The following is a 26,892-nucleotide window of genomic DNA, read 5'->3' on the forward strand; positions in this document are numbered from 1 at the left end:
TTTGTCTCCTTCCTTTCTCTCAATGTGTCCCCCCCCCCCCCCCCCCCCGTCACTCCTTGTCAGTGACCTCACAGAGACTGACGACCAATGATGGACCTGCAATCGTCAAAGTGACGCATCAACACGTTAACGACACAGTCAGTGGATCAGCTGACTGATGTTCATCTAGACAGAATAATAGGAACACCTGTGAGCACCAGGGTCCGAACCAACGTCCTCTGTTTGAGCTGCGTGTTCCTAATAAACTGAGCAGCGGCAGAAACATTAGAAGAAGAGTAAAGATAAATTATTCTTATCAGAACAAAATCTGAAATTGTTTCAAAAAGAAGTTTAGCAGATCATGATTTGTGTGTAAAACAGACAAATCTCTTTGTAAAAAAATCACTTGCTCTAAATTCTAGATGTTACAAAACAAAACATTTTTACAGATTTAAAAACATAAAATATATACAGCAAAGCATAGTTAGAACCCCCCCCCCCCCTCCATGTTAGCAGATGGGACATGGACCAAAATAACAAATCAAAGTTGTTCAAGTGGTTCTGATCGTCGTCATGTAGCCTTAAATACTGTGACGTCACTGTGCTGTCCTGGCCGCATCGACAAGGCACGAGTCGAGAGGGAGGGAGAGAGAGAGAGGGAGAGAGAGAGGTAAAGAGAGAGAGGGGGAGAGAGAGAGAGAGAGGGAGAGAGAGAGAGAGAGAGCAGCGGCGCGCGGACACAGAACAGGTGAACGCACGAGCCTCAACGTCCGCAGGAGAAAAACACAGCTAACAAGAAGAGGAAGAGGAAGAAGGAAAGTGAGGAAGAAGAGGAAGATCTCAGAGGAAACATCGCAGCTTGCTTCTGTCCCGCTGCCTCCCTCCTTCATCCCTCCTTCATCCTCCTCTCTTCCGCCGGTATCGAACTATCGGCTGATCACTGATCCTCCGACTCGACGCTTCCTCACCTCCGCTGATTCAGGAAGGAAAGGAGGAGAGGAAGGAAGGAGACAAGGAAGGAGACAAGGAAGGGAAGCACGCAAGTGGATCTGTGATCGGGAGGAGGGCAGAAGACCACCTCACCGAACACCGGGACATGGACAGCAAAGAGAAGGCACCGCTAGGTAGGACCGGGGGGGGGGGGGGGGGGGGGTGATGGAGGGAGGAGTGGGCCGCTGATGGAGGATGTATGGAGAAAGTTGTGGTTCTTTCCCCGCTGAGGGATGTGGGTGGAGGCTGGAGAGTGGCTGCTGGGACGGAGGGATGGAGGGAGTGATGCATGCTGGGTAGAAGGGGACTGCAGTATCCTGCTCACATCCTGACTGCAGCTGGAGCTCTGAGGTGTGGTTATTATGGGATGGGCACAGCGTGTGCGTGTTCCACCATGAGGCGGAAATGCTGAGAGCAGCCTGATGCAGCAAAACACAGAGAGACAGACAGGTGGCTGAGGACAGACAGGGTGCTGAGGACAGACAGGGTGCTGAGGACAGACAGGTGGCTGAGGACAGACAGGGTGCTGAGGACAGACAGGGTGCTGAGGGAGAGACAGGGTGCTGAGGACAGACAGGGTGCTGAGGACAGACAGGTGGCTGAGAGACAGACAGGGTGCTGAGGACAGACAGGGTGCTGAAGGAGAGACAGGGTGCTGAGGACAGACAGGGTGCTGAGGACAGACAGGTGGCTGAGGGAGAGACAGGGTGCTGAGGACAGACAGGGTGCTGAGGACAGACAGGGTGCTGAGAGAGAGACAGGGTGCTGAGGGCAGACAGGGTGCTGAGGACAGACAGGTGGCTGAGAGACAGACAGGTGGCTGAGAGACAGACAGGGTGCTGAGGACAGACAGGGTGCTGAGGGAGAGACAGGGTGCTGAAGGAGAGACAGGGTGCTGAGGGAGAGACAGGGTGCTGAGGACAGACAGGGTGCTGAGAGAGAGACAGGGTGCTGAGGACAGACAGGTGGCTGAGGGAGAGACAGGGTGCTGAGGACAGACAGGGTGCTGAGGACAGACAGGGTGCTGAGAGAGAGACAGGGTGCTGAGGACAGACAGGTGGCTGAGGGAGAGACAGGGTGCTGAGGACAGACAGGGTGCTGAGGACAGACAGGGTGCTGAGGACAGACAGGGTGCTGAGAGAGAGACAGGGTGCTGAGGACAGACAGGTGGCTGAGGGAGAGACAGGGTGCTGAGGACAGACAGGGTGCTGAGGACAGACAGGGTGCTGAGGACAGACAAAACACCTGGACATGGGGGGGGGGGGGGCAGGGCAGAGGGACAGATAGGAGGTCTGATTGACTCCCTGTCTGTCTCTCTTCTTTCTGAGAGTGAGACGGGGACAGACAGATAGGTGTGTGTGTTTGTTTGTGTCTGGGTGTGTCCTGAGCAGAAGAGGTGCGTTATGGGAGGTGTAGTTCTTCCCTGTAGAGCCTCTGGGCCTGTTGTTATCAACCTGACACAGTCTCTGGTTTGAATCCTGGTGTGGACTTGTGTCCTTGAGCTAAGCATCGACCCTCGTTAGCTTCCGCACTCTGGTGGCTAACAAACACACAAACAAACACATGAGAACGCACATGTCTGCAGAGAGCAACATTCTGCAGCTACACAACGGGAAATATGAGGAGATATTTTTGACTTTCAGATCCAAAGTTTGTGTCACGATGATTAGAAAAGTGATCAAATGTAAAGCAACATGTGAGTTGTGTCCTCGTCTCGGTTGTGTGTCCTCCTGCTGTTTGTTGTTTGAGGTTCTTTTATTCCTGCGCATGTTCCAGGAGCTGGAGGGAGGAGCTCCCTTCACCACAGGCCACGTTCAGAAGATACTTTATACATTTCACTATATTTCACTCACATTAACAAACCGGAGCTGGTTCTGTCAACAGCATTCTGACACGTGCTCTACATACTGATTCATCCTAACCCTAACCCTAGGGTTTATAGGACAGGGATTTCTGTGGATGTTTCTTTAATCTATCAAACTGGAACCAAGCTGTGAGACAGTGACTCAGCGGTGATGTGGTTGTGTTGAGTTGTGTTGAGTTGTGTAGAAGAGGATTTACCTTCATGTGTTTCAGGAGCTTCTCTTCCACAGACTCAGTTTAACTCTGGAACACAGACTCTAGATCAGAGACTTTTATTCTGGAACAGAAACTGAGACTTTGGGAAACGGTGACGCAGACGCCCCCCTTCTCTTCCTGATTGGTTCTTATCAGTCACATGACTCCACGACCAGTGGTGAATACAAAGCGTGCATATCCGACTCATATTGTCACAGCGTCATCTTAGTGTGTGTGTGTGTGTGTGTGTGTGTGTGTGTGTGTGTGTGTGTGTGTGTGTGTGTGTGTGTGTGTGTGTGTGGGATCAGTTTTCATATGTTTTGTCTACAGCAGACAGTTAGTTGTGTTTTATTGATTCTCGGATCAAATCCACACGATTCAGGACTGAAGTGACCTGCTGCCAGAAACCTGAGACACACAAACACACACACACTCACAAACACAGCATCCCAGTGGAGGTTTGTGTTTCAAATTTCAGTTTGTTTCTACTTATCAGCTGAGAAACATCCAAACACTGTCTGACTGTGTGGATCCATCTGTATATAAAGATGATCAGTGACTGTATATACAGATGATCAGTGACTGTATATAGAGATGATCAGTGACTGTATATAAAGATGATCAGTGACTGTATATAAAGATGATCAGTGACTGTACATAGAGAGGATCAGTGACCAGTGTATATAGAGACCATTAATGGGGCCATTAAAGATTATTCCTGACTCAGTCATGTCCTGAGATGACCAGCAGGTGGAGTCGCACACTCAGTTTCCCCCTCCCTACTCAGTTGTTTTTTCTTTTTACATATTTTACATCAACATCTCATTTCTTCAAATGATTTTAAATTTATAAATACACATTTTTTAAGTTGATGTATTTGCAGTTTCTTCTTGTTTGAATGTGAAGCTTTAGTGTAAATGTCCCCGTTGTTTGGATCAATAATGTTTTATCTTATCTTATGTCAGTTTCACTTAGAGACTGTGGTCTTTGGCATGTAGTGAAATGTATTTATTAAAATTGGATAAACACCTTGAGTTGCACCAATTCGTTTTCAAGAAGTACATTATTGTTGTTCTTCAGTCAATTATTTCTTATTTAGACTTTTGATAGTAACAAAGTATAGAAAATAGAAATGCATACTTTTCTCCACATAATTCTCCACAAGTTGAAAACCGGCTCTTGATTTCACTCTTTGATAATAATACATAAATCTGCCACATATGTTCCAGGCATCAACTTTATATAAATATCCAGAGTGTGGACACTATAATCATCTAAACTGTCATATAATTACACAACTGCACTGGTCATCAGACGTCCAGTGAGATCCTCCTCATGTATTCACTGATACAAATCAAACCTGAATGACCCTCACTGTGTTCTTCTATTCATCTAGATCCTCACAATCTGTGAACATGTACCAAACGCCCCTGATCAAGATCCACACTTCAATGTGAGGAGTTCTTTCTACACAACCTAAGACCTAACAAGTACACAACAGAAGTGAAACCTCATTAATGGAACCAATGAATTACACAAGCTACACAATAATGAATCAGCTGCACCACTGAGGCTCATAAAGTATATTGTTATTATAATTCATAACACCAAACAGTCTTTGTATTTATATCACAAATTAGAAAAATCCACAGAGTCTTAATGTTCACCAAGTTTCAGGGACTGTTGTCACACCTGGCAGTTTGTGCTGACTCAGCGTTAGCATGCTGCAGCGTTAGCATGGAACCTGCACCGCTCAGGAGAATCAATGCTAAACCATTAGCATGCGGCTAATGGACACAGTTATGGACGATGATGTCATCTGAACTCCTGTGATGCAAGCTCTGTGGAGTGGTCGGGGGGGATTGGCCCAGCTGATATTAGTTGGTCAATTAGAGTGAACAAGGAGACACGTGAGGGAACAAGGAGACACGTGAGGGAACAAGGAGACACGTGAGGGAACAAGGAGACACGTGAGGGAACGAGCTGCAAAGCCGAGACGGACATTTCTCTTTAGGGAGACGGATCCTCACATGAGACCCTCTGAAGGTTCTACCTTCTGTTCACCTGTAAAGACCTGTTAGGAACTCTTTAGTAGTTTGACTCTTTGAGGCTGAAGGACAGAGGACGTCTCACCTTGTTAAAGACTCTGAGACAAACTGGCACCTGAAGGCATCACAAGGAGAAATGTTCCCATGTTCTCCCTGTGTCTGTGTGTGTCTGTGTGTGTCTGTGTTTGTGTGTGTGTGTGTGTGTGTGTGTGTGTGCGCACACGCAGAGTGGATCAGGGTCGTAGTGGATCAGGATCGTAGTGGATCGGGATCGTAGTGGATCGGGGTCGTAGTGGATCAGGGTCGTAGTGGATCGGGATCGTAGTGGATCGGGGTCGTAGTGGATCAGGGTCGTAGTGGATCAGGATCGTAGTGGATCAGGATCGTAGTGGATCGGGGTCGTAGTGGATCAGGGTCGTAGTGGATCGGGATCGTAGTGGATCGGGGTCGTAGTGGATCAGGGTCGTAGTGGATCGGGGTCGTAGTGGATCAGGGTCGTAGTGGATCAGGGTCGTAGTGGTCTGGTACTCTGGTTGTTTTTCCTCTTCCTCTCTGTCACACCCTGAAGCCTCCTGGTGTCTTGGTGTCCTGCTGCCCCCTGCTGGTCAGACTCAGAACAGTCACTGCAGTGACAGCGACGCTCCTGAATTCTCCAGATTAAAACGAGGATCAGATAAAAGGATGTTGAGAATAAACTGAATCTGAAGTAGAACCAGGTGAAGAGGAGGAAGGAGGTGAAGAGGAGGAAGGAGGTGAAGACAGAACCACGTGGAGCTGAATGAACATTAGTGCAGCTCAGGTCTTCATATTCATCATCACATCACAGAGCTGCAAACTGACTTCATACATGTATCTATACATTATCAGACACCATTTATCTATGACCCATTATCAATACATTATCATTATATTTATCAATACATTATCATTATATTTATCAATACATTATCATTATATTTATCAATACATTTATTTATATACATCTTTTTATCTATTACCAGTCCCAGTTCAGCTCGTCCCAGTTTGACACAGAGACCTTCTATAAAGACCATCAGGGGGTTTGAAACCAGAAGTAACCACATTTGGAGAAACACTGGGTGGAGACTCACTGAGAGCTCGAGGACACGCCCACCTGCACCTGCCACCTGCACCCATTGGACGGTCCTAGCTGTCAATCACACTGTGGTATCCCCCCCACACATCCGGTGCTTTATGGTCTGTTTGACTCTAAATGATCATAATTCACTAAATGAACATCAGCTGTTTGAAGAAGACTTGAAACTAGAGACTGAGACAGAAACTCCTGAATGTTTACTGACGTTATAAAGTGAGAAGTCACTTTCTATAGAAACTATCAGAGGAGTCGCCCCCTGCTGGTCATTAGAGATCAAACAGGTTTCAGAAAGCTTTCTGGACAGTCTTTTTTTTTAACAGTTTTTAGTTGTGAGTCTGTTTGCCTCACACACACACACACACACACTCACACAAACTCTCCCTGCCTCTCTCACTCTCGGATATAAATAGTGTTCAGGATCCGCTCTCAGAATAACTTGTCTCCTCTTACTGCAGGATCACATACACACACAGACCTGGACTCAGACCCTCAGACCTTCAGACCCTCTGACCCTCATAGACTCAGAGACTCAGAGACTCAGAGATTCAGAGACTGAGAGACTCAGAGACTCAGACCCTCAGACCTTCAGACCCTCTGACCCTCATAGACTCAGAGACTCAGACCCTCAGAGACTCAGAGACTCAGACTCACTTGAAGACTTCACAGCTGATCACCACCTCATGTGATTATTGATTACTGAATGAATGGATATTTGTTACTCTCTGCATTCTTCACGTTGGCCCCTGGGGGTCCTCGTTGTGGTTTGGCTGTGGTTCTCGTCACGGTTCCCATTGAAGGGTTCTCCTGTTCCTCTGTGGGGGAAACACTGTTCTCATGTGACTCCCACTGACGAGTCCAGTGACAGAAGTAAACTGTCACACCAGCAGAGGTCAGGCTGTGTGTGAGACAGGACGGAGACACTCTGGGGACAGGAGTCGTCTCTGTCTTCTGTCCACACTCTGGTGGCGCTGGGGACTGTGATGTCACAGCTGTCACGTGAGGTCACATGGGGGTGGAGCCCTCACACTGAGGAGCTTCCTCCCCCACTGATTGACGGACTGATTGACGGACTGATCTCTGGACGATGACCCGGTACTGCAGCCTGCTCCGTCGCCTCCTGTCCGGAGACAGTAAAGGGAAGGAGGCGGGCGAGGAGGAGGGCGGCGCTCAGAGCGATGGCGGGACACAGGGTGAGTCCGATGCACCACCTGTCGTTCTCCACAGGGTTGAACTCAGGTGTGTTTCTACTGGTTTGACTCCAGACTTTGTCTCATTGTCGGATCTATTAATAAATCTGAGGAGTGTGGACAGAAGCACATTCACATCAAGTTCACACAGAACAGGAAATACACAGCAGCTGATCATCTAAGATGGAGGTGGTGGACAACAAGGGAAGCCATACAAAGCATTTGATTCATTTGTAACATAAAGATAGTTATTAATAATTATGTTTGCAAATAAATTTGTGAATCTAAAAATAAACTCAATCACAAAAAAATGTACTGGAGGAGAGGCTACGTGTGGAGGCTAACATACTATCCATAACTATCCAACAGAAGCTAACAGTGGAGGCTAACACCAGAGGCTAAAGGTAAAGCTAACATCTACTGTTAACAGGACAAGGTTAATAACAGGATAAGCTAAGACTAGAGGCTAATAAAGAAGCTAACCTGAGAAGCTAAGACTAGAGGCTAATAAAGAAGCTAACCTGAGAAGCTAAGACTAGAGGCTAATAAAGAAGCTAACCTGAGAAGCTAAGACTAGAGGCTAATAAAGAAGCTAACCAGACAAGCTAAGACTAGAGGCTAATAAAGAAGCTAACCAGAGAAGCTAAGACTAGAGGCTAATAAAGAAGCTAACCTGAGAAGCTAAGACTAGAGGCTAATAAAGAAGCTAAGCTGAGAAGCTAAGACTAGAGGCTAATAAAGAAGCTAACCAAAGGAGCTAAGACTAGAGGCTAATAAAGAAGCTAACCTGAGAAGCTAAGACTAGAGGCAATTAAATAAGCTAATGTTAGAAGCTAAGACTGGAGGCTGAAAAAAGAAGCTAACCTGAGAAGCTAAGACTAGAGGCTAATAAAGAAGTTAACCAGAGAAGCTAAGACTAGAGGCTAATAAAGAAGCTAATGTGAGAAGCAAAGACTGGAGGCTGAAAAAAGAAGCTAACCTGAGAAGCTAAAACTAGAGGCTAATAAATAAGCTAACCAGACAAGCTAAGACTAGAGGCTAATAAAGAAGCTAACCTTTGAAGCTAAGACTAGAGGCTAATAAATAAGCTAATGTTAGAAGCTAAGACTGGAGGCTGAAAAAAGAAGCTAACCTGAGAAGCTAAGACTAGAGGCTAATAAAGAAGCTAACCTGAGAAGCTAAGACTAGAGGCTAATGAAGAGACCCCTATTGGCAGAAAAAGACATACTGTACATTTAAGAAGTGATTCACAAACAATTTAACGATACAAGAAACTAAATTAACGAAGTCTACAAATAAGAAAAACAGAGAAAGTTTTGTTGTCACGGTCGAGTGTTTTTCCATTTCTATTTTCACCAACACTTTTAGCTCCGCAACGTGACAGAAACACAAGACACAACACCCTGTGTGTGTGTGTGTGTGTGTGTGTGTGTGTGTGTGTGTGTGTGTGTGTGTGTGTGTGTGTGTCCTTGACACTGGTGTCTCAGGTTTATTCACAGTGTATTTCTGTCTGAGCAGCTGTGAGCCTCCTCAGTCTTTCAGCTCGTCCTATGTTCCATGGAGACAGAACGTGAGTGTGTTTCATACACAGCAGCTAGTAGCGTCTCTGGCGCCCTCTGCTGATCATGTCCCCTCACTGACAGTAGGTAAACAGTCCTGGTGAATAACTGGAGGTCCTCACCTGTGAACATCCCATAGAGACACAACACGTTCAAAATCCACCACAAAGACAAAAAGACTTCAGAGAGAAAAGTACCACATGAATGACCACATGGAAATATCAGTGTGTCATTAAAGATTAAAAACACTGTTTCAACATTAACCTTTAATGACTGACTGTGTGTGTGTGTTTGTGTGTCTCTGCGTCTTTGTGTTTGTGTGCGAGTGTATTTTTAAATGCTGCTTGTTGTTTTTCAGAATGATGAATTTTTCAGAAGCTGAAGCCAATTTAGTGATTCAACATCAAACATTTACAACACACACACACACACACACACACACACACACACACACAAACACACAGACACACACTGGTTTATGCAGGCTGTGTATGTGTGTGTAATAAGAAGATTACAAACTAAAGAAGCAGTTGTATCACTATTTTTAGTTGTATTATTTGCAGTATGAATAGTTAGTAACATGTAATCCATTGTGAACAGCAATGTTTCTGGTATCCAGCAGATGGCGCTGTGTCTCCAGTTCTAAAGTGGCTGCAGCTGATTGGTTTAAACTTTATCATACAGCCACACAATGTTATTTATTGTGTGTTTTGTATGTTTGTTTATTCGTTGTTGTTTTGTGTCAGTATGCTGTGTGTTAGTCTATGTGTTTGTGTGTGTCTGTTTGTTGTGTTGTTTGTGTGGTTGTGATGCAGTGAGTCTCTTTGTTAGGTTTGAACATCCAGTTGTCGTTCTCTCTGCCGCCCACACGCTGCTGTGTTTCTTCTTCTATTTGGGTTTTTCTGCAGCATGTCAATGCGTCATATTCTGTGTGTGTGTGTGTGTGTGTGTGTGTGTGTGTATTTGTCTATGTGTGTATGGGGGTTTATAATCTGAATGAATAGATGAAGAACAATGATGGCGACACTGAACATGAAAATATGTCAAGCTTCAGTGAATTTAGGGCGACATGAGAAGATGCTGCGAGAAAACAATATTAGTTATGTCTCATCACATAAAGTTATCGTACATACATCTGTATTTTACGTGAAGTAGTCTGAGCAACGACAAACTAAAAAAAACGTGAATAAAGATGACGACAGGAAGTAAAATTGGATCATATGGAAAAACGCAGCAAATAAAGACTTCTTCTTCTTCTTCTTCTTCTTCTTCTTCTTCTTCTTCTTCTTCTTCTTCTCTGTGATACACTGCTGCCTCCCATTGGTGTTGAAATCAACTGTTTTACCTGTAACAGTTATCTTGTGTTTGACTGATGTTTTAAGACGATGTTCAAATGAATGTGTCGGATAAAAAGAAACACGTTAATGATCATAAATAAAAAAAACTCTTGAACGTTAGGAGGAGGAAGACGATGACTGAAAACAACAAATAAGTCTTTGTGTGTATATATTCTGTTAGTTTTTATACCATTTCAGTTGTGTAATTCATTTATATCATTTTGAATTCATTTGTTTCTTAACATCAGGAAGAATATATAAGATAATTGGTCAACTTTTATAAGTGAGTGAAACGTGGAGTTAATCCCAGTGTCCAGTCATGAAGTGAGAAATGTAAATCTATTTATTTTTGGAAAAGTTACATAAAAAAAGTGTGTTTGTGTGATTGTGTGTTACTGTCTTCTCGTCTCGCTGACATTCTTCTGCCCTCTGATGAGGCAGTTTGTATATTGATTAGGAAACACACCTGAACTGTTTACACACACACACACACACACACACACACACACACACACACACACACACACACACTGGAGTTACGAGAGTCAAGGACTAAAAGGCAGGAAATCCACCGTGGTGGCATCACAATCGATCCCTCATCTCATTTACACCCTGCAGTGTGAGTGTTTGTGTGTTTGTGTGTCTGTGTGTGTGTGTGTGTGCGTGCGTGTGTGATATTATGAAGGTCTCAGACTGACAGTTTAGTTTTCTAGAGTCTGTGACACCAGGTCAGACAGGTGTGATGCGGTCAGATGTGAAACCTTCAGCCTGAAGCTTTGCTGTAATTCTTGTAACACAATGTTGGGTGATCCTCTGAGGAAGTGACATCATGCACAGATGATGAAGATGGTTCTGTTCTTCGTCTCCATCTCTGCTCTCGGTCCCACAGAGCAGATACGAGGACGCAAATACACGACGGTAATAAAGAACCTGACCTGGTTTGTTTCTGCGGGCCTGGAGGCCTACATCCAGCGTGATGGTGCACAGACATGGGCCCAGGTAGTGAAGGGCTGTGAATCCTGTTCAGACTGATTCAGGATCCCTGAAACCTGCTGGACTCTCCGGCCTCGGGCCCAGAAACCGACGGATAGACGTGGAGGACTAATTCTTGACACCATCAAAGTTTGTTTCACCGCTCATCAGATCGGACGCAGAACATCATGACCTCATCACGAGCACATCTTGACCAGGTGGACGACAGAGGCCTGGACCTTCTGCAAAAAGAAAGACATTTCCAGATATCATGGTTTTTATTGTAATTTTTAAATGATGGTGTAAGCACCAATCTCCCCAGTTGGTGAGGGGGCGCCAGCAGGGGGCGTCAGTTGTCTGTTAGCTTCTATAAAGCGAAACAGGGACCGCCCACTTTTAGAACGTCTCTGGTCAAGGAAGTAAATTTCTCAATTTCTCAAAACCTTTTGAAAAGATTCTTAATCCTGGAACCAGGTCGACGAGCTCGAGAGGAATCGAGACCAAAACACGTGTGATTCAAAAGAAGTAGAAGAACAAGACTGTGAACATAATGATTTTATTAGAGTGGAGACGTTACTTAGTAAGGGGCCGCCAGGGGCATCAGGAGTATCTGGGGCATCAGGAGTATCAGGAGTATCAGGGGCATCAGGAGTATCAGGGGCATCAGGAGTATAAGGAGTATCAGGGGTATCAGGAGTATAAGGGGTATCAGGGGTATCAGGGGTATCAGGAGTATCAGGAGTATCAGGGGCATCAGGGGCATCAGGAGTATCAGGAGTATCAGGGGCATCAGGGGCATCAGGGGCATCAGGGGCATCAGGAGTATCAGGAGTATCAGGGGCATCAGGAGTATCAGGGGCATCAGGAGTATAAGGAGTATCAGGGGTATCAGGGGTATCAGGAGTATCAGGAGTATCAGGAGTATCAGGGGCATCAGGAGTATCAGGGGAATAAGGAGTATCAGGAGTATCAGGGGTATCAGGAGTATCAGGGGCATCAGGGGCATCAGGAGTATCAGGGGCATCAGGGGCATCAGGAGTATAAGGAGTATCAGGGGTATCAGGAGTATCAGGAGTATCAGGATTATCAGGAGTATCAGGGGTATCAGGAGTATCAGGAGTATCAGGGGCATCAGGGGCATCAGGAGTATCAGGAGTATCAGGGGCATCAGGAGTATCAGGAGTATCAGGGGTATCAGGGGTATCAGGGGTATCAGGGGTATCAGGATTATCAGGAGTATCAGGAGTATCAGGAGTATCAGGGGTATCAGGAGTATCAGGAGTATCAGGAGTATCAGGGGCATCAGGAGCATCAGGAGTATCAGGGGTATCAGGGGTATCAGGGGTATCAGGAGTATCAGGAGTATCAGGGGTATCAGGGGCATCAGGAGTATCAGGAGTATCAGGGGTATCAGGGGTATCAGGAGTATCAGGAGTATCAGGGGTATCAGGGGCATCAGGGGCATCAGGAGTATCAGGGGCATCAGGGGCATCAGGAGTATCAGGGGTATCAGGGGCATCAGGGGCATCAGGGGCGGATCTCTGGGTCTGGATCTGAACCGGACTCTGGAGCGTCTGTAGAGAAGCAGCTGTGGCGTGTGAGCGTGTTTCAGGAGCAAAGTGATGTGGGAGCAACATCAAACATGGAGCAGAATATTTTTAGTTTCTTCTCCACCTCCACCTCGTGTCTCTCTATCCCTCTCTCTCCTCTCTTTGACTGCCCCTCTCTCTCGCTGCTGCTCTCTTTTCTCTCTCCTCGTCTCTCAGCCTCTCAGCACATGCAGCAGCTCTCAGGCTGTGAGGAAGACGAGCAGGATGAAGAGGCTCAGACGGGAGAAACCATCCACTCTGTTTTCTCTTCTCCTCTCTGAAGGATTCTTGTGCCGCTCTGGGATTATTTTGAACTTTGCTGAACGTGGTCTCTCTTGTCGTCTCTGAAAGTTGGACGGACGAGTGAGACGCTGTCCTGTCGTCTTCCACACGGAGACATGAAGACGCGTCTTGAACACACAGCTTCTGCAGCCACGTGCTTCCATCAGAGACTCTGACATGAGACATGTCTTCTTCTTTCAAACCAGGACTCGTCCTCAAACTTCAAACTTCTCAATCGATCAAGGATCAGAACATTGATAAATAGAAGTCCTGCCTCGTCTCAGGGTCTTCACCTGGATCGCATGGTCCTCGTGGAACTGAAGACGTCACAGACTTCTCCACGTCTTGTTCGATGCTCGTGAAGTTTCAAGGTTTGTAGTGACTGAAGCGTTTTGGTTCCTCTGGTGGAAACTGAAGCTGCAGGAAGTGAACGAACAAACACGTCCAACTGGATCCTGAACACTGTTTATAACTTTCAAGACTTTGTGTGTGTGATGAGACAAAAGTAAATAATGCAAAGGGATTTTAGTTCGTTGCGTTTTCGGAAGTGAAAGATTTGGAATCACATGAACATCCATCAGCTACTTCTGGTTCTGGAGCCGTTTCTCACCATGAAGTCATTTAAACCAAATGAAGCGTCTCCTCTGACTCTCGCTGGATTCCACCAACCTGATGGACATGTCTTCTGATCTGAACTAAAACTGAACATCCTCAGATATTTTGTCCTCGGTGGCTTCGTCCACGTCTCGGGGAGATGGCCGCGGCCATCGCCAGCTCCCTGATCCGACAGAGGCGTCAGGCCCGCGAGGCAAACTGTGACAAGGTCGCCACCAGTAAGAGACGCTCGAGTCCCAGTAAAGACCCGAGGTCTCTGTGCGACAGAAACATCTTCAGCGTCTTCAGCAAAGTTCGCTTCTGCAGTGGAAAGAAAAGACCTGTTCGCCGAAAACCAGGTGGGTTCAGATGGTTCGAGTGCTACACAGAAGAAAAGTCTGCCCACTTTGAGATGTTGTGTAGTTGTGTTGACACTGAGTTTGTCTTTGTAGAAGATCTTTTGTCCTTGTTGACGTGTTGAATTTGTTTCTGTTGAGCTGTTTTACACATGAACACCACAATTTGTCCCGAACAATTGTGCGTATGTGCAGAATCTGTCCTGTGAAGCAGCAGCAGCAGGTTGTCGGGTCCGACTCGTTCAAACAGGAACATGTGGGGACATCCAGGCGAGGGGCGGAGCCTGCAGAGCAGCAGGAGGCGGGACATGACGTATGAACTCTGCTGTGGAAAGATCAGTGTTGTTGTTTACAGCTCATCCACACCGGAGTCGGCCCTCATCACCAGAAGATCTGGAATCTCCTCGTGTTTCCAAGTGGACGTCTTCATCTTCTACGTGTCCGGCTCCTCTTCTTCATCCTGAGATGTTTGTGTTCTTCAGGTTTCACGTCACGTGTTAGAAACCTCATCAACACGTCCACTCGCTCACTGGGAAGCTTCCACACATTGTCCTGCTGGTTCCTCACATGGACTCTGACATGTTACACACATTTTACCAGGAGGCTGCAGGAGAAGATCCAGAACATGTCCAGAGACACTGATCCAGACATTAGTTCTCACATGGAGAACCTGCAGAACATGTGAGGAACATTTCAGGAACATGCTATTAGATTAGCCAGGAAATCAGCTCCTGCAGAAATCCAGCCTGTACTTCAAAACGCTGCATAATTTCGATCAATGATTTAATAATTTATGGCTGGATGGTGTGGATGCAGCTTCTGCAGTGATGCCGTCAGCAGACGTTTCCCTCTGGAGACTTTTCACTTCATCAACTGAGAGAACCAGATTCGAGAACCAGATAAAAGTCGACCTGGACTCGAGCAGCGTTTCCTCCCGAGGACGCGTTTAACAGCGCGTCAGACGAATTGCAACATTTACACATTTATGAGTTTGAATCTCTCATAACCGACGTCCTGCTGCGACCAACGCTTCGTGTTTTTCTTGGCAACCCAACAAACATCTTGTTGAAGGAGCTGCTCTGCAGCTGCTGCTCCATCGGACAGGAAGTGTCACTGACAGGAAGTGATACTGACAGGAAGTGATACTGACAGGAAGAGTCACTGACAGGAAGTGATACTGACACTGACAGGAAGTATTAGCGACGCTGTGTGTTCACTGCTGCTAGTCGAGTCATGTGACTGATGAGAACCAATCAGGAAGAGAACGTGGGCGTCTTCGTTTACAAACGTCTCTGAGCTGCAGGTTGATCTATGGAGGTGGAAACCTTTAGGTCGAGTCGTCTGATTGGACGGTGACCAATTAGAGAAAAGTACATGGTAACATCTAAAACGTCTGTAACCATAGCAACAGATGGAGGTTTAACAGGAAACATGAGGCTTCGTCTCTGCTTTCTGCTGCTCTGTCTACCCCCCCCCTCCACCTGTCCCTCCGTCCATCTCCTCTTCTTCCTGTGCACGACTCGTCCTTCACCTTAAACCTCTCCACCTCTCATTACTCTACCTCTCGTTCTGCACAAGTTTCTGATTATATACATTAAAAACATAGAAACGGATGTACCTGTGAATACCACATAAACAAACACATCTGTATGTTTTTCTTTCTCTATCTCTCTTTCTCTCTCTCTCTCTTTCTCTCTCTCTCTCTATCTCTCTCTTTCTCTCTCTCTCTTTCTCTCTCTCTCTCTCTCTCTCTCTCTCTTTCTCTCTCTCTCTCTCTCTCTCTCTCTTTCTCTCTCTCTCTCTCTCTCTTTCTCTCTCTCTCTCTCTCTCTGTCAGAGTGCATGTAGATCGTCCGTCTGCTCCACATCACTTTATTTTGAGTTTTTCTGTCCTACATTGTCTGGAGCATCTCCTCATCTCCTCATCTCCTCATCCCTTCATCACTTCATCTCTTCATCCCTTCGTCTCTTAAACCCTTCATCACTTCATCTCTACATCTCTTCATCACTCCATCTCTTCATCTCTTCATCACCTCATCATTTCATCTCTTCATCAACTCATCTCTTCAACCTTTCATCTCTTCATCACTTCAACCCTTCATCATGATTATTGATGATGTTTTCCTGCACGTGGCATCTATTGACTTCTGTCCGTCCTGGGAGAGGGATCCCTCACATGTCTCTCTCTGAGGTTTCTACATATTTTTACCTGTTAAAAGGGTTTTTAGTAGTTTTTCCTGACTCTTGCTGAGGGTTAAGGACAGAGGATGTCACACCCTGTTAAAGCCCTATGAGATGAATTGTAATTTGTGAATATGGGCTATACAAATAAAATTTGATTGATTGATTGATTGATTGATCACTTCATCACTTCATCTCGTCGTCCCTCATCACTCCATCTCTTCATCACTTCATTTATTCATCTCTTCATCACTCCATCTCTTCATCACTTCATCTATTCATCTCTTCATCACTCCATCTCTTCATCACTCCATCTCTTCATCTCTTCTCCTAAGTTCAGGTTTTTCTGAACTTAGCAGAGATCCTTTATTGTTTTTGAAAGGGGCTCACTCTGCACACAATCCAGTCACTGAACAAACAGAGTGAGGATATTAACAACATTATTTATTGTCTTGATTAAATGTTTGTTTCTCGTGTGTTTATCGGTCGGATCGCGTCGGTGGTTCAAATTAAATCAGTTTGAAATAAAGAGTCAGATGAATCTAGAGCGACGATGACAAACAGGAAGTGGAAACAGAAAGTTTGATATCTAAGTGAAGTGAAAATAAATGCTGCTCTTCAATAATACATGTGAGTGTTAGAGTGCTGTGTGTGTGTATGTGTGTGGCCCTGACCTGTGTGTGTGTGGTTGTGTGTGTGTGTGTGAGAGTCAGTGTGTGTGAGTCAGTGTGTGTGTCACCCTGACCTGTGTGTGTGTGTGTGTCACCCTGACCTGTGTGTGTCACCCTGACCTGTGTGTGTGTGTGTGTGTGTGTGTGTGTGTGTGAGTCAGTGTGTGTGTGTCACCCTGACCTGTGTGTGTGTGTGTGTGTGTGTGTGTGTGTGTGAGTGTGAGTCAGTGTGTGTGTGTGTCACCCTGACCTGTGTGTGTCACCCTGACCTGTGTGTGTGTGTGTCACCCTGACCTGTGTGTGTCACCCTGACCTGTGTGTGTGTGTGTGTCCTTCAGAGCCGCAGCTGAAGGGCATCGTGACGCGTCTCTTCAGCGAGCAGGGCTTCTTCCTGCAGATGCAGCCTGATGGAAACATCAGCGGCAACAAGGACGAGAACAGCGACTACAGTGAGTCTCTAAACTCCGCCCTGTTTACCAGTGTTTCAGATCTATGATCTGTGCACAAGTGAAACATGGACTCTGCTCCACGTGCACGTATGAAGATGAAATGCTCATCACACAAAATAAAATCTCTCATATTGAGAAGCTTTGTACAGTGGCGCCCCCTGCCTGTCTCCAACAACATGAATCTCACCAGTTTCCAGACAAAATGTTTAACATGCAGCCGCAGCCGTGGGGAGGAGGAGGAAGAGGAGGAGGAGGGAGAGAAGGAGGGGGACGAGGACGAGGAGGGGGACGAGGACGAGGAGGGGGACGAGGACGAGGGGGAGACACTAGTTTGGGATTCCTCCCATTTCAGATCATCCCTGAGTTAAATAAAGGAGGATAAACAGCAGCCGTTGCCACAGACCTCTTCCTCCTCTTCCTCCTCCTCCTCCTCCTCCTCTTCCTCCTCCTCCTCCTCCTCCTCCCCCTTCTCCTCCTCCTCCTCTTCCTCACCCACTCTGCAGCTCTCTGTCCCCAAGGATTGAATCACCTCTCCCCCCCGTCCTCTTTTGTTCTCTCCGTTTATCTGCAGTGTCACATCCTGCAGGATTTCTAACTGCTGCAGTTTATATTAAATTCACTGATTTTAACAAGTGTGAATGAGTGAAGCTCCGTCTGCACTAACCCTCTCTCTCTCTCTCTCTCTCACTCTCTCTCTCTCTCACCCCCCCCCCCCCCTCTCTCTCTCCATGCAGCTCTGTTTAACCTGATCCCTGTGGGTCTGAGGGTCGTGGCGATGCAGGGAGTGAAGGCTGGACTGTTCATGGGGATGAATGCAGACGGATTCCTCTACACATCAGTAAGAACACGCTGGTTTATTCACTTTGCTGCGCTTGAGGTCTCAAACATTGATTCAATCAGGAATCAAATAAGATCTACTGTTGAATGTACTGCTCAACTCGTCTTTAAGGACGGAGGCTGTGGTTCTCTGTGGGTAACGGAGGATCGATCGGGGGGGACGGGGCGTGGTGTTGATGGACAGAACGTGACAAAGCTTTAAATCTACCTTACGGCCCTGAACCGTGGTCTGAGCTCTGGGTCGCGGCCTAGAGCTGTAGATAAAGATGGACGACATGACAGCTCTTCAACTGTTCCACAGGACCCACAGCCTTTGGAACCGTGGGGAACATAGAGTTGAAACTTCATTATCTGTCTTTTGTCTGTTTCATCTATGAAAACGTTTCTTCCATTGCCAATATTTAATTTATCCATGTCTCTTCTTCTTCTTCTTGTTCTTCAGCACACATTCTTCATTCTTGACACTCGGTTCGGTTTTAGTAGTAGTAGTAGAAGTAGTAATAGAAGTAGTAATAGTAGTAGTAGAAGTAGTAATAGAAGTAGTGGTAAGATCCTTCTCTTCACTTTCCGTTGGAGGTTTTCTGGACTCGCCTAATTGAGAGGATGTCACCTCTACTGACATATCAGGAAACAGTGTGTTTGTAACCAGTACTACTACTACTACTACTACTAATAATAATAATAATAATAATAATAATAATAATAACAATAACAATAATAATAATAATAATAATAATGATAATAATAAACCAGGAGTGGGGATCAGTCTGCAGTGAAGACAGAGTGCAGCTGCTTCTCCTCAGTGAGTCCATCCACCATCCATTATTCATGTCTGCTCCTTCCATAAAACTTTAAAACAGCATTCTTCACTGTGTGTGCAGCATCAGAAAGAGGATGGAGTGATGGAGGAAGAGAGAGATGAAACTCTGTGATTCTCATATCACACTAGTCTTGACAGTTCTTGATAAACTGTGATCGGCTCCTTTCGTTCAGAATGACGTCTTCCATCTTGATTCTGGATTTGGTTTTGTTGACATAAGTCTTTTCTCACCGGAGGCCGACCACTCATCCAGGATCGGGTCACGCTCCGAGATCCTTCTGGATTTAGTTTGGTTTGAATCAATTATTTCATGACATATTAGCGGGCTGAGACGTCATGATTGACAGCCGAGACTGACTTGATACTACGGACGTCACCACCACAAGAGGGCAGCGTTCGAATCCGGGATGTTTTGGCTTCATTCCTGGAGGAAGTGGAGACGCGATGTCCAACTTTATTTAAGAGTCGTTGATCAGGATTTGAGACTGAAACACAAAGACCAGTGACCCATCAGCTGTGTGTGTATCAGCTGTGTAGGTATCAGCTGTGTGTAGTTATGAGCTGTGTGTGTATAAGCTGTGTTTACCAGCTGTGTGTATCTTCCCTGTGTGCAGCACACAGTACACACAGCAGCGGTGTGAGTCTGTGCTGTGGTAACAGTGTTTATGTGAATCACATGTGATGCAGCCTGCAGAGAGAAGCAGCATCCATCTTTTATTCCCTCTGTTTCTGCAGCTGCACTTCTTCTTCTCCCCTCGTTTCCTTCTCTCTCTGGTTAGAATGTTGTCGTCAGGTTTTCCTGCTGAAGACAAAATCACTTTCAACCTGCTGCTGTAGCTGCCACTGATCTAAAGAGACTGGACGTGTCTCCTCCCGCTGGACGATAAGGAAGTGGACATGAGTCTGGGATGTCCCACCAGTAGGAAGGTGGTGGGGAGACGTCCCACAGAGAGCAGGCTGTCTTCAGGTTGAGCTGCTGGTTTCTGACGACTCTGCCACTGGGGTGTGATGCACATTCAGAGTCACGATGCAGGGGTTCATGTTTTTACCAGACACAAGAGGAATCAAACGTGTGACGTCTGTTTCACTGGAGATTTAAACTCAGGAGTCATGATGGAACGTTACTGGAGGAGTTGAGCGGCCACCAGGAAACACAGAGATGCTGCTGGATGACAGGAAGTGAAACAAACCATCAGGGTTCAAATGTTAGAAAAGGGTTTTACATTGAGTCTGTTGTTCTGCTGCACCACCTGTGTTAACCAGAGGGCGCACACACACAGACACACACATACACACACATTCCATCACATGTTAGTGACTCACATTTAGAGCTTCTATGAGGGGCCATTTAGGAGTTCAGTATCTTGCCCAAGGACACCTCGGGGAGGCAGATGGGAAGACTGAGGATTGAACCCACAACCTTCTGGTTGTAGGACGTCCACTCTACCCCTCTCGCTCTCTCTCACTCTGTCTCTCTCTCCCACTCTGTCTCTCTGTCTCTCTCTCTCTCACTCTGTCTCTCTCTCTCTCTCTCTCACTCTTTCTCTCTCTCTCTCTCCCTCTGTCTCTCTCTCTCTCCCTCTCTCTCTCTCACTCGGTCTCTCTCTCTCTCTCCCTCTGTCTCTCTCTCTCTCTCTCTCTCTCTGTCTCTCTCTCACTCTCGCTCTGAGCGCACTTCTAGTTATTGTTCTGATAGAGAGACCCTGAGTTGCAGAATTTCACAAACTATTCATTTACTTTTGCATTTAAAACTAAAATAAAAGAGTATGAAGTGTGTTACAAACAAACATGTCCGACAGTTTGATCCACGTCCTCAGAACAGAGACTGTTTCTGTCGTTTCCTCTTTCAAAATAAAATCGCCAGAATTGATTTACAGTAAATACAAATTGTTTTCTGTGTGTGTGTGTGTGTGTGTGCGTGTGTGTGTGTGTGTGTGTGTGTGCGTGTGTGTGTGTGTGTGTGTGTGTGCCAGGATGTGTTCACAGCAGAGTGTAAGTTCAAGGAGTCAGTGTTTGAGAACTACTACGTCATCTACTCCTCCACGCTGTACCGGCAGCACGAGTCGGGCCGGGCCTGGTTCCTGGGCCTCAACAAGGACGGCCTCACCATGAAGGGGAACCGAGTGAAGAAAACCAAACCCTGCTCGCACTTCGTCCCCAGACCCATCGAAGGTGAGACACACGCGGTTAGCCTAGCTTAGCACACACACTGGAAGCAGAGGGAAACTGTTAGCCCTGTGTCACTTGTACACATTTGTTTGAATTGTGCCTAAATCCTTTACTGGATATTTATTTTACCATTTAAATTCAAGTTTTCCATGAGTTTCATGAATATCATTATTTATGTTTCGTTGTTCATATCGATTACTAAACATATTTATTAATGCACAACATAAATGTACAAATGATTTCTCAGAAATCTTTAAAATGAAGAGTGTATTATTTCTCTTTCAGACGTTTCTTCAGATGAATATTTAACAATAATTCGATCATACAGCAACTTTCAAAGCATCGGTTACAAGGTTCCTCACAAAGAGGACAAAGAAAAACAAGAAAGACAACAGACCTAAATATTCTGGATTAACATGGCACCACTCAAAGCTCTTCACAGTGGAGCTGAGCTCCATTCACATTCATTCAGTGTCTCACCGGGCAGCGCTCTTTCTACCAGGTCCCAAGGACACAAGGCAAGTAGATGGGGAAGACTGGGATCGAACCATCACCTTCTGGTTAGAGGACGACCGGTTAACCCCCTGAGCCACAGATATGTTTGTCCCTCGCCTCCATCACATGTTCAGAAAAGGTCCTTTACCCCGGCTCTTTCCATGTTACGTGTTTACATGCGTGTACGTGACGTCTGCGGCACATTGAGCAGGAAGAAGAACCACGTCACGTTTCTCTTTATTAAATGACTGGATTTTATTTGGAAGCTTCAGTGAAAGGGTTACAATAATTCGATCATACAGCAACTTTCAAAGCTTAGTGTAAATTAGGGTTAGGGTTAGTGTAAGTTAGGGTTAGGGTTAGTGTAAGTTAGGGTTAGGGTTAGGGTTAGGGTTAGTGTAAGTTAGGGTTAGGGTTAGGGTTAGTGTAAGTTAGGGTTAGGGTTAGTGTAAGTTAGGGTTAGGGTTAGTGTAAGTTAGAATCAGATTTAATGTATTTCTTTATGCCGACGCTGGATTATCTCTTCAGGACGTTCACAGTCAACAAGCTGAGTTTTCCCTACGAGCTAATACATGCTAACTACGCTAACAACTGAGTCGTATGAAGTTTCTCTAACTCAACACTGTCTCACTGAGCCACAGCGCCCCCTGCAGCCACACATGTTGAGCTCTGACTGTGTCGTCCCACTGAACTGAGACTGTTGAACCGGACAGCAGTGAGACTGAGCTGTCCGCTACTGTGCTCGGCCACCGGGGGCAGCGTTGTTAGAGATCTTGGAGGCGAAGGTCGTCCTCCTCCGAGTTGGAGGTCAAAGTGAAGCTCTAATATCACAGATGGAGGTTTAACAGGAAACATGAGGCTTCGTCTCTGCTTTCTGCTGCTCTGTCCCCCCCCCCCTCCACCTGTCCCTCCGTCCATCTCCTCTTCTTCCTGTGCACGACTCGTCCTTCACCTTAAACCTCTCCACCTCTCATTCCTCTACCTCTCGTTCTGCACAAGTTTCTGATTATATACATTAAAAACATAGAAACGGATGTACCTGTGAATACCACATAAACAAACACATCTGTATGTTAATGTGATCATAAGTAAAATGAGTCGAAAGATCCAGAGTCACTGCAAAAAAATCACATCATATAAATCTGTGATATTTACACAGATCATCAAAATGTGGCATCAAGGCCCCGCCCATTCACACTCTCCACCAATCAGTAGCTAGTCTCAGCTGTCACTCTTGACGCCCCACCCTGTTTTCACAAACATCACAGAGATAAGAACGACCTGAAACGTCAGAAAACATCTTTGACAAACATTTATTTAACGTCTACGTTGAGTTTTAGTTTGGTCCATGTCCCATCTGCTAACATGGAGGAGCTGTCATGTGGTCCATCTTTATTAACAGTCTATGATGTGAGGGTGACGTTAAAGCCCCCTGCTGGTTCATAAGGGAAACTGCTGCTGACGCTGCACTGAGAGTCTTCACTTTTGGACTTTGTCTAACGATTGTTGAATAAGACGTGAAGAAGAGATTTCCCCCGATGTTAACACGTTCTGTTCCCCCCCACCCCGCAGTGTGCATGTACAAGGAGCCGTCGCTGCACGACCTGGAGGAGAAGCTGCTGAAATCCTCACGGAGCCCGACCATTAACGGCGAGGAGCGAGCGAGGGGCCTGGACCAGCAGGAGGAGCCGCAGGACGACGTCACAGAGCAGGACGGGTCATAGCCTGCAGCGCCCCCCGCAGGAGGAGGAGGCGAACTCCCATTTTAACACTCCCTCTGTTCAGCAACATCCACAACAACAACAACAACAACCGCCACGACGGCGACAACAATGAAAACAAAGAAAAACAGAAGCTTAAAAAAAAAAAAAAAAAAAATCTTTGCTCATGACGAAATCTTTTAAATGTATCGGGGGCGGGGCTTGTTTGAAAATGAGGACGTTGATGATGATGATTTACATTTTATGCAAGAATCCCTGCTGAGAGAAGGCAGGAGGCAGCACACCTCCTCTTCATCACCACGTTGTAACCATCATCATCGTCAACATCGTCACGCTGATGATAAAATGTTTTCCAAGTCGAGCGAGCGCTCAAACTTCAAAGCTTTAAGCCATTTAGAAACGTCACTTCCTGTCATCTAATGAATGAAATCACTTTCGCACTTTCGACATCTCACGCTTCTTCTTCTACTCGTTCTTCTTCTCCGTGTTGTCCAATCAGAGAGAAGAGTTCTACTGCTGTATCTTCTGCAGCAGCCACGTCTTGTTTGGTTTTCCTCTCGTTCTGTTTTCGGGGACTCGTAGGTTCAGGCCAGACACTGCCCACAAAACACAAACCTGAGGAGCTTCCTGTCGGGTTTGGACCGGGGTCGGTTCCTCTGGTGGAGGTCAGGTGATCGCTGTGGTGAACCTGAACCGCTAATGCAGCCAAATCACGTGAACTTCACAATCCTGCCAATCAGTTTATTGAACCTGCATCAGTTTTTACAGTGAGTTCTGATAACCATAAAGTGATGAAGTCATACATCACATGACTATGATCTCTGCAGGTTGATTGGACAGGAAGTGAAGGCGACAGGAAGCAGGAAACAGATTTATAAACTGATGACGATGGTTTGATCGGCAGGACGATGAAGTTCACATGGTTGAAACCGTCTGTTCCTCTGCAGGCGTGTTACTGGTCCTGAGGTAACTGGGACCACAGTTCAGGCTGTTTGACTGCCCTGCTCCACCAAGACGAAAACCACTGCCCCAAAAACTGAGCTGCACCAGTTACACGTTAACACCGTCAACGTCACATCGGGGAAAAAACCCGAGAACACGCCTGCAGACACACGTCACATGACCAGTCACTGGTCATGTGACGTGTGTTCTCAGGTGTGTTAGCGTGGACGGAGATTCGTTCTGATACGGAGCTAAAACACTTTAAGATAAACGTGTCAGTGTGGGCGGAGCCTGGGATTCTTGCTGAAGTGATGTCATGATCCGAACTTCTGAGCTCAGAATTAATCAAGTTAAAACAGTGAGAATGGAGAAACGTTGATGAACCTCAGGAGGTTTTTTCAGTAACAGTTCACAGTGATGTAGACTTTCTTTAAACGTATAAAAGACACGAGCGTCTCCAGGAAGTCGCTGGTTCACGTCTCGCTCTGATGTCACAGACTGAAGGAGTTTTTCTGTAGTTGACGTCTCGTCACTGCCTCATTCAACCTTTAACACTTTTACATTTGAATGACCAAGTTTCCCCAAAAACATCTTCATCATTTCCTGGTTGACAGGCCGATGTCAACTTCCTGTGTTTCACTCCTTCACTTCCTGTCACTGCCTTCGTTTTCCTCTGCAGCCGAAGTTTGTGAAGAAGCAGAATGAACTCTTCTCTCACGGCTTAACATCAGTGGACGAAATACATCACATCTGTCGCTTCTACATATTGTCTTGTGTTGATTTAAATTATTTAATTTTGGCTGTAAATTTAACACATTTGACATGAAGTCGTTCAGACGGAGTGACTCAGCATCGTTTCTAATCTGTTTTCAGACATGAAAGAGAAGTTTGTTTGTCCTGTAGAGCAGCAGCTTGTTGTCGGGTCGAGGGGCGGAGCCTGTAGAGCAGCAGGAGGCGGGACACGACGTATACATTCTGCTGTGGAGAGATCAGTGTTGTTGTTTACATCTCATCCACACCACACATCGTCCTGCTGTTTGCTCTCATGGACTCACTCCGACATGTTACAGAGACACTGACTCAGAAATCGGTTCTTACATACAGAACCTGCAGAACATGTGAGGAACACGTCAGGAACACGTCAGTGGTTCAGTTCATGTCTAAAAACAGTTTGAGGCAGAAAATAAAAGAAATAACGAACATTTTCACAGTTGGACCAAATCATTTAAATCAGTTGATTTGAAATGATTTTTATCTTTAGTTTAAGTAATTTTTTTCAGGTGTTATTTGAAAACGATTAGTTCGACGTCTAAACTCAAGTAAACTCACAGAATCACTTTTGGGAAACTTGGTCGTCTCCATCGCTGAAGCAGGAAACGAAAACAGACGTGAAGCTGAAAGTTTGTTTGTTTGTCTGAGCTGATGCATGCTGCTGCTTTCGCTTCCACTTAAAGAGACAGAGCGAGGGGGAGGAGTCAGGGGTAGAGCTCGACTCTGATTGGCTGCCACAGCTGAGGTTTTTCTTCTTTTATCTTGCCTTTTGAATTTAGAATTTTGTTGGTTAAAATTGGAGGAACACACTGAAGGAACGAACCAATCACAATCCACCGCACTGCCTCAGAGGAAGTCTTCCAGTTTGGAGTTTGTCGGGTCGGAGAGCGGACGATGGCGAGCGACAGATCCACGATGTTTCGTGACTGAATGTTTCTGTTCCCGACACAAACCAAACTCCACATGAATGTTGTATCACCAGTTTCCTTTGTGACGTCAGAACGACACCTTTGGAGAAACAGTAAAGTACGAGTGTCTCAAAATAAGTTTGGGTTTGGAGAAAATGTAAAGTTTAGTCTGATGTTATAAATGCTCCTGTGATTGGAAGAAGAATAACGTCTTTTTTTTCATGTAAAAAAATGTATTCACTTTTTTATATCATCTTTTATTTTTTTGTTATTTCAAATCTGTCAGAACATCAACAGTGAGCTGAACGCAAACAAAAATCTTAAATCGAAAATTTTAAATCATTTTGAGGTTTTGTCCTCACGAAAAATCTGTTTTTTTTTCATTGTAAATTCATTTAACTATTTTTTAATGAATCTAATTAAACGTTATGCTGATCTGACTGCACATTAATATCATTTGACGTATTGAACACAAAGAAAGACAAAAACTGTCTTATTATTTTTATTGATGATCTTATTTTTTACATCCCATGGGAGACATTAAAGATTCAACCTCATGGATGTAGATTTATTTATTAACATATTATGGTCTGGTCAGTTTTCATGATGTGATGGTGTTTTTGTTTCTGGTTCGTATCCATGACGGCAGGTCGACTCATGATGTCATCACTGACGTCTCCTCTGAGCCGAGTCGACCAGCTGACCTCAGCCTGTGGGCGGAGCTTTCTTTGTGTCTGCTAATGTTTGCACCTTTTCTCAGACACGTCATATATCATATATCATATGTTAGAAAAGAATCATCGCAAAATACACAGCAGGATGAAAAAGATGATTGAAAAATAAAAAAGAACAATAGTAAAAGTT

The 26,892-nt window shown here is 45.6% G+C and overlaps 1 protein-coding gene across 2 annotated transcripts; it reads left to right on the forward strand.

Moving 5' to 3' along the window:
• The first annotated feature begins 617 nt into the window (after positions 1-617).
• Positions 618-26,892, forward strand: LOC128440220 (fibroblast growth factor 12). Of its 2 annotated transcripts, none has more exons than XM_053422867.1 (5): positions 618-1,103; positions 17,255-17,365; positions 18,100-18,203; positions 20,996-21,194; positions 23,259-26,892. In XM_053422867.1, the coding sequence occupies exons 1-5, from the start codon at positions 1,076-1,078 to the stop codon at positions 23,408-23,410; spliced, it is 594 nt and encodes a 197-aa protein (XP_053278842.1). In that variant the 5' UTR covers positions 618-1,075; the 3' UTR covers positions 23,411-26,892. The 2 variants fall into 2 exon arrangements, with proteins under 2 accessions (XP_053278842.1, XP_053278841.1); XM_053422866.1 differs by lacking the exon at positions 618-1,103 and adding an exon at positions 13,870-14,068.

The sequence above is a fragment of the Pleuronectes platessa genome, chromosome 5 (assembly GCF_947347685.1).
Source record: "Pleuronectes platessa chromosome 5, fPlePla1.1, whole genome shotgun sequence".
NCBI lineage: Eukaryota > Metazoa > Chordata > Actinopteri > Pleuronectiformes > Pleuronectidae > Pleuronectes > Pleuronectes platessa.

What these genes read in the sequence shown, in the direction of transcription:
- LOC128440220 (XM_053422866.1), top strand. Translation starts at nt 13,870, where the DNA reads ATGGCCGCGGCCATCGCCAGCTCCCTGATCCGACAGAGGCGTCAGGCC. An exon ending in ACCTGTTCGCCGAAAACCAG is followed by an intron (nt 14,069 to 17,254) that starts GTGGGTTCAGAT and finishes TGTGTCCTTCAG; the next exon opens with AGCCGCAGCTGAAGGGCATC. An exon ending in CGTCCCCAGACCCATCGAAG is followed by an intron (nt 21,195 to 23,258) that starts GTGAGACACACG and finishes CCCACCCCGCAG; the next exon opens with TGTGCATGTACAAGGAGCCG.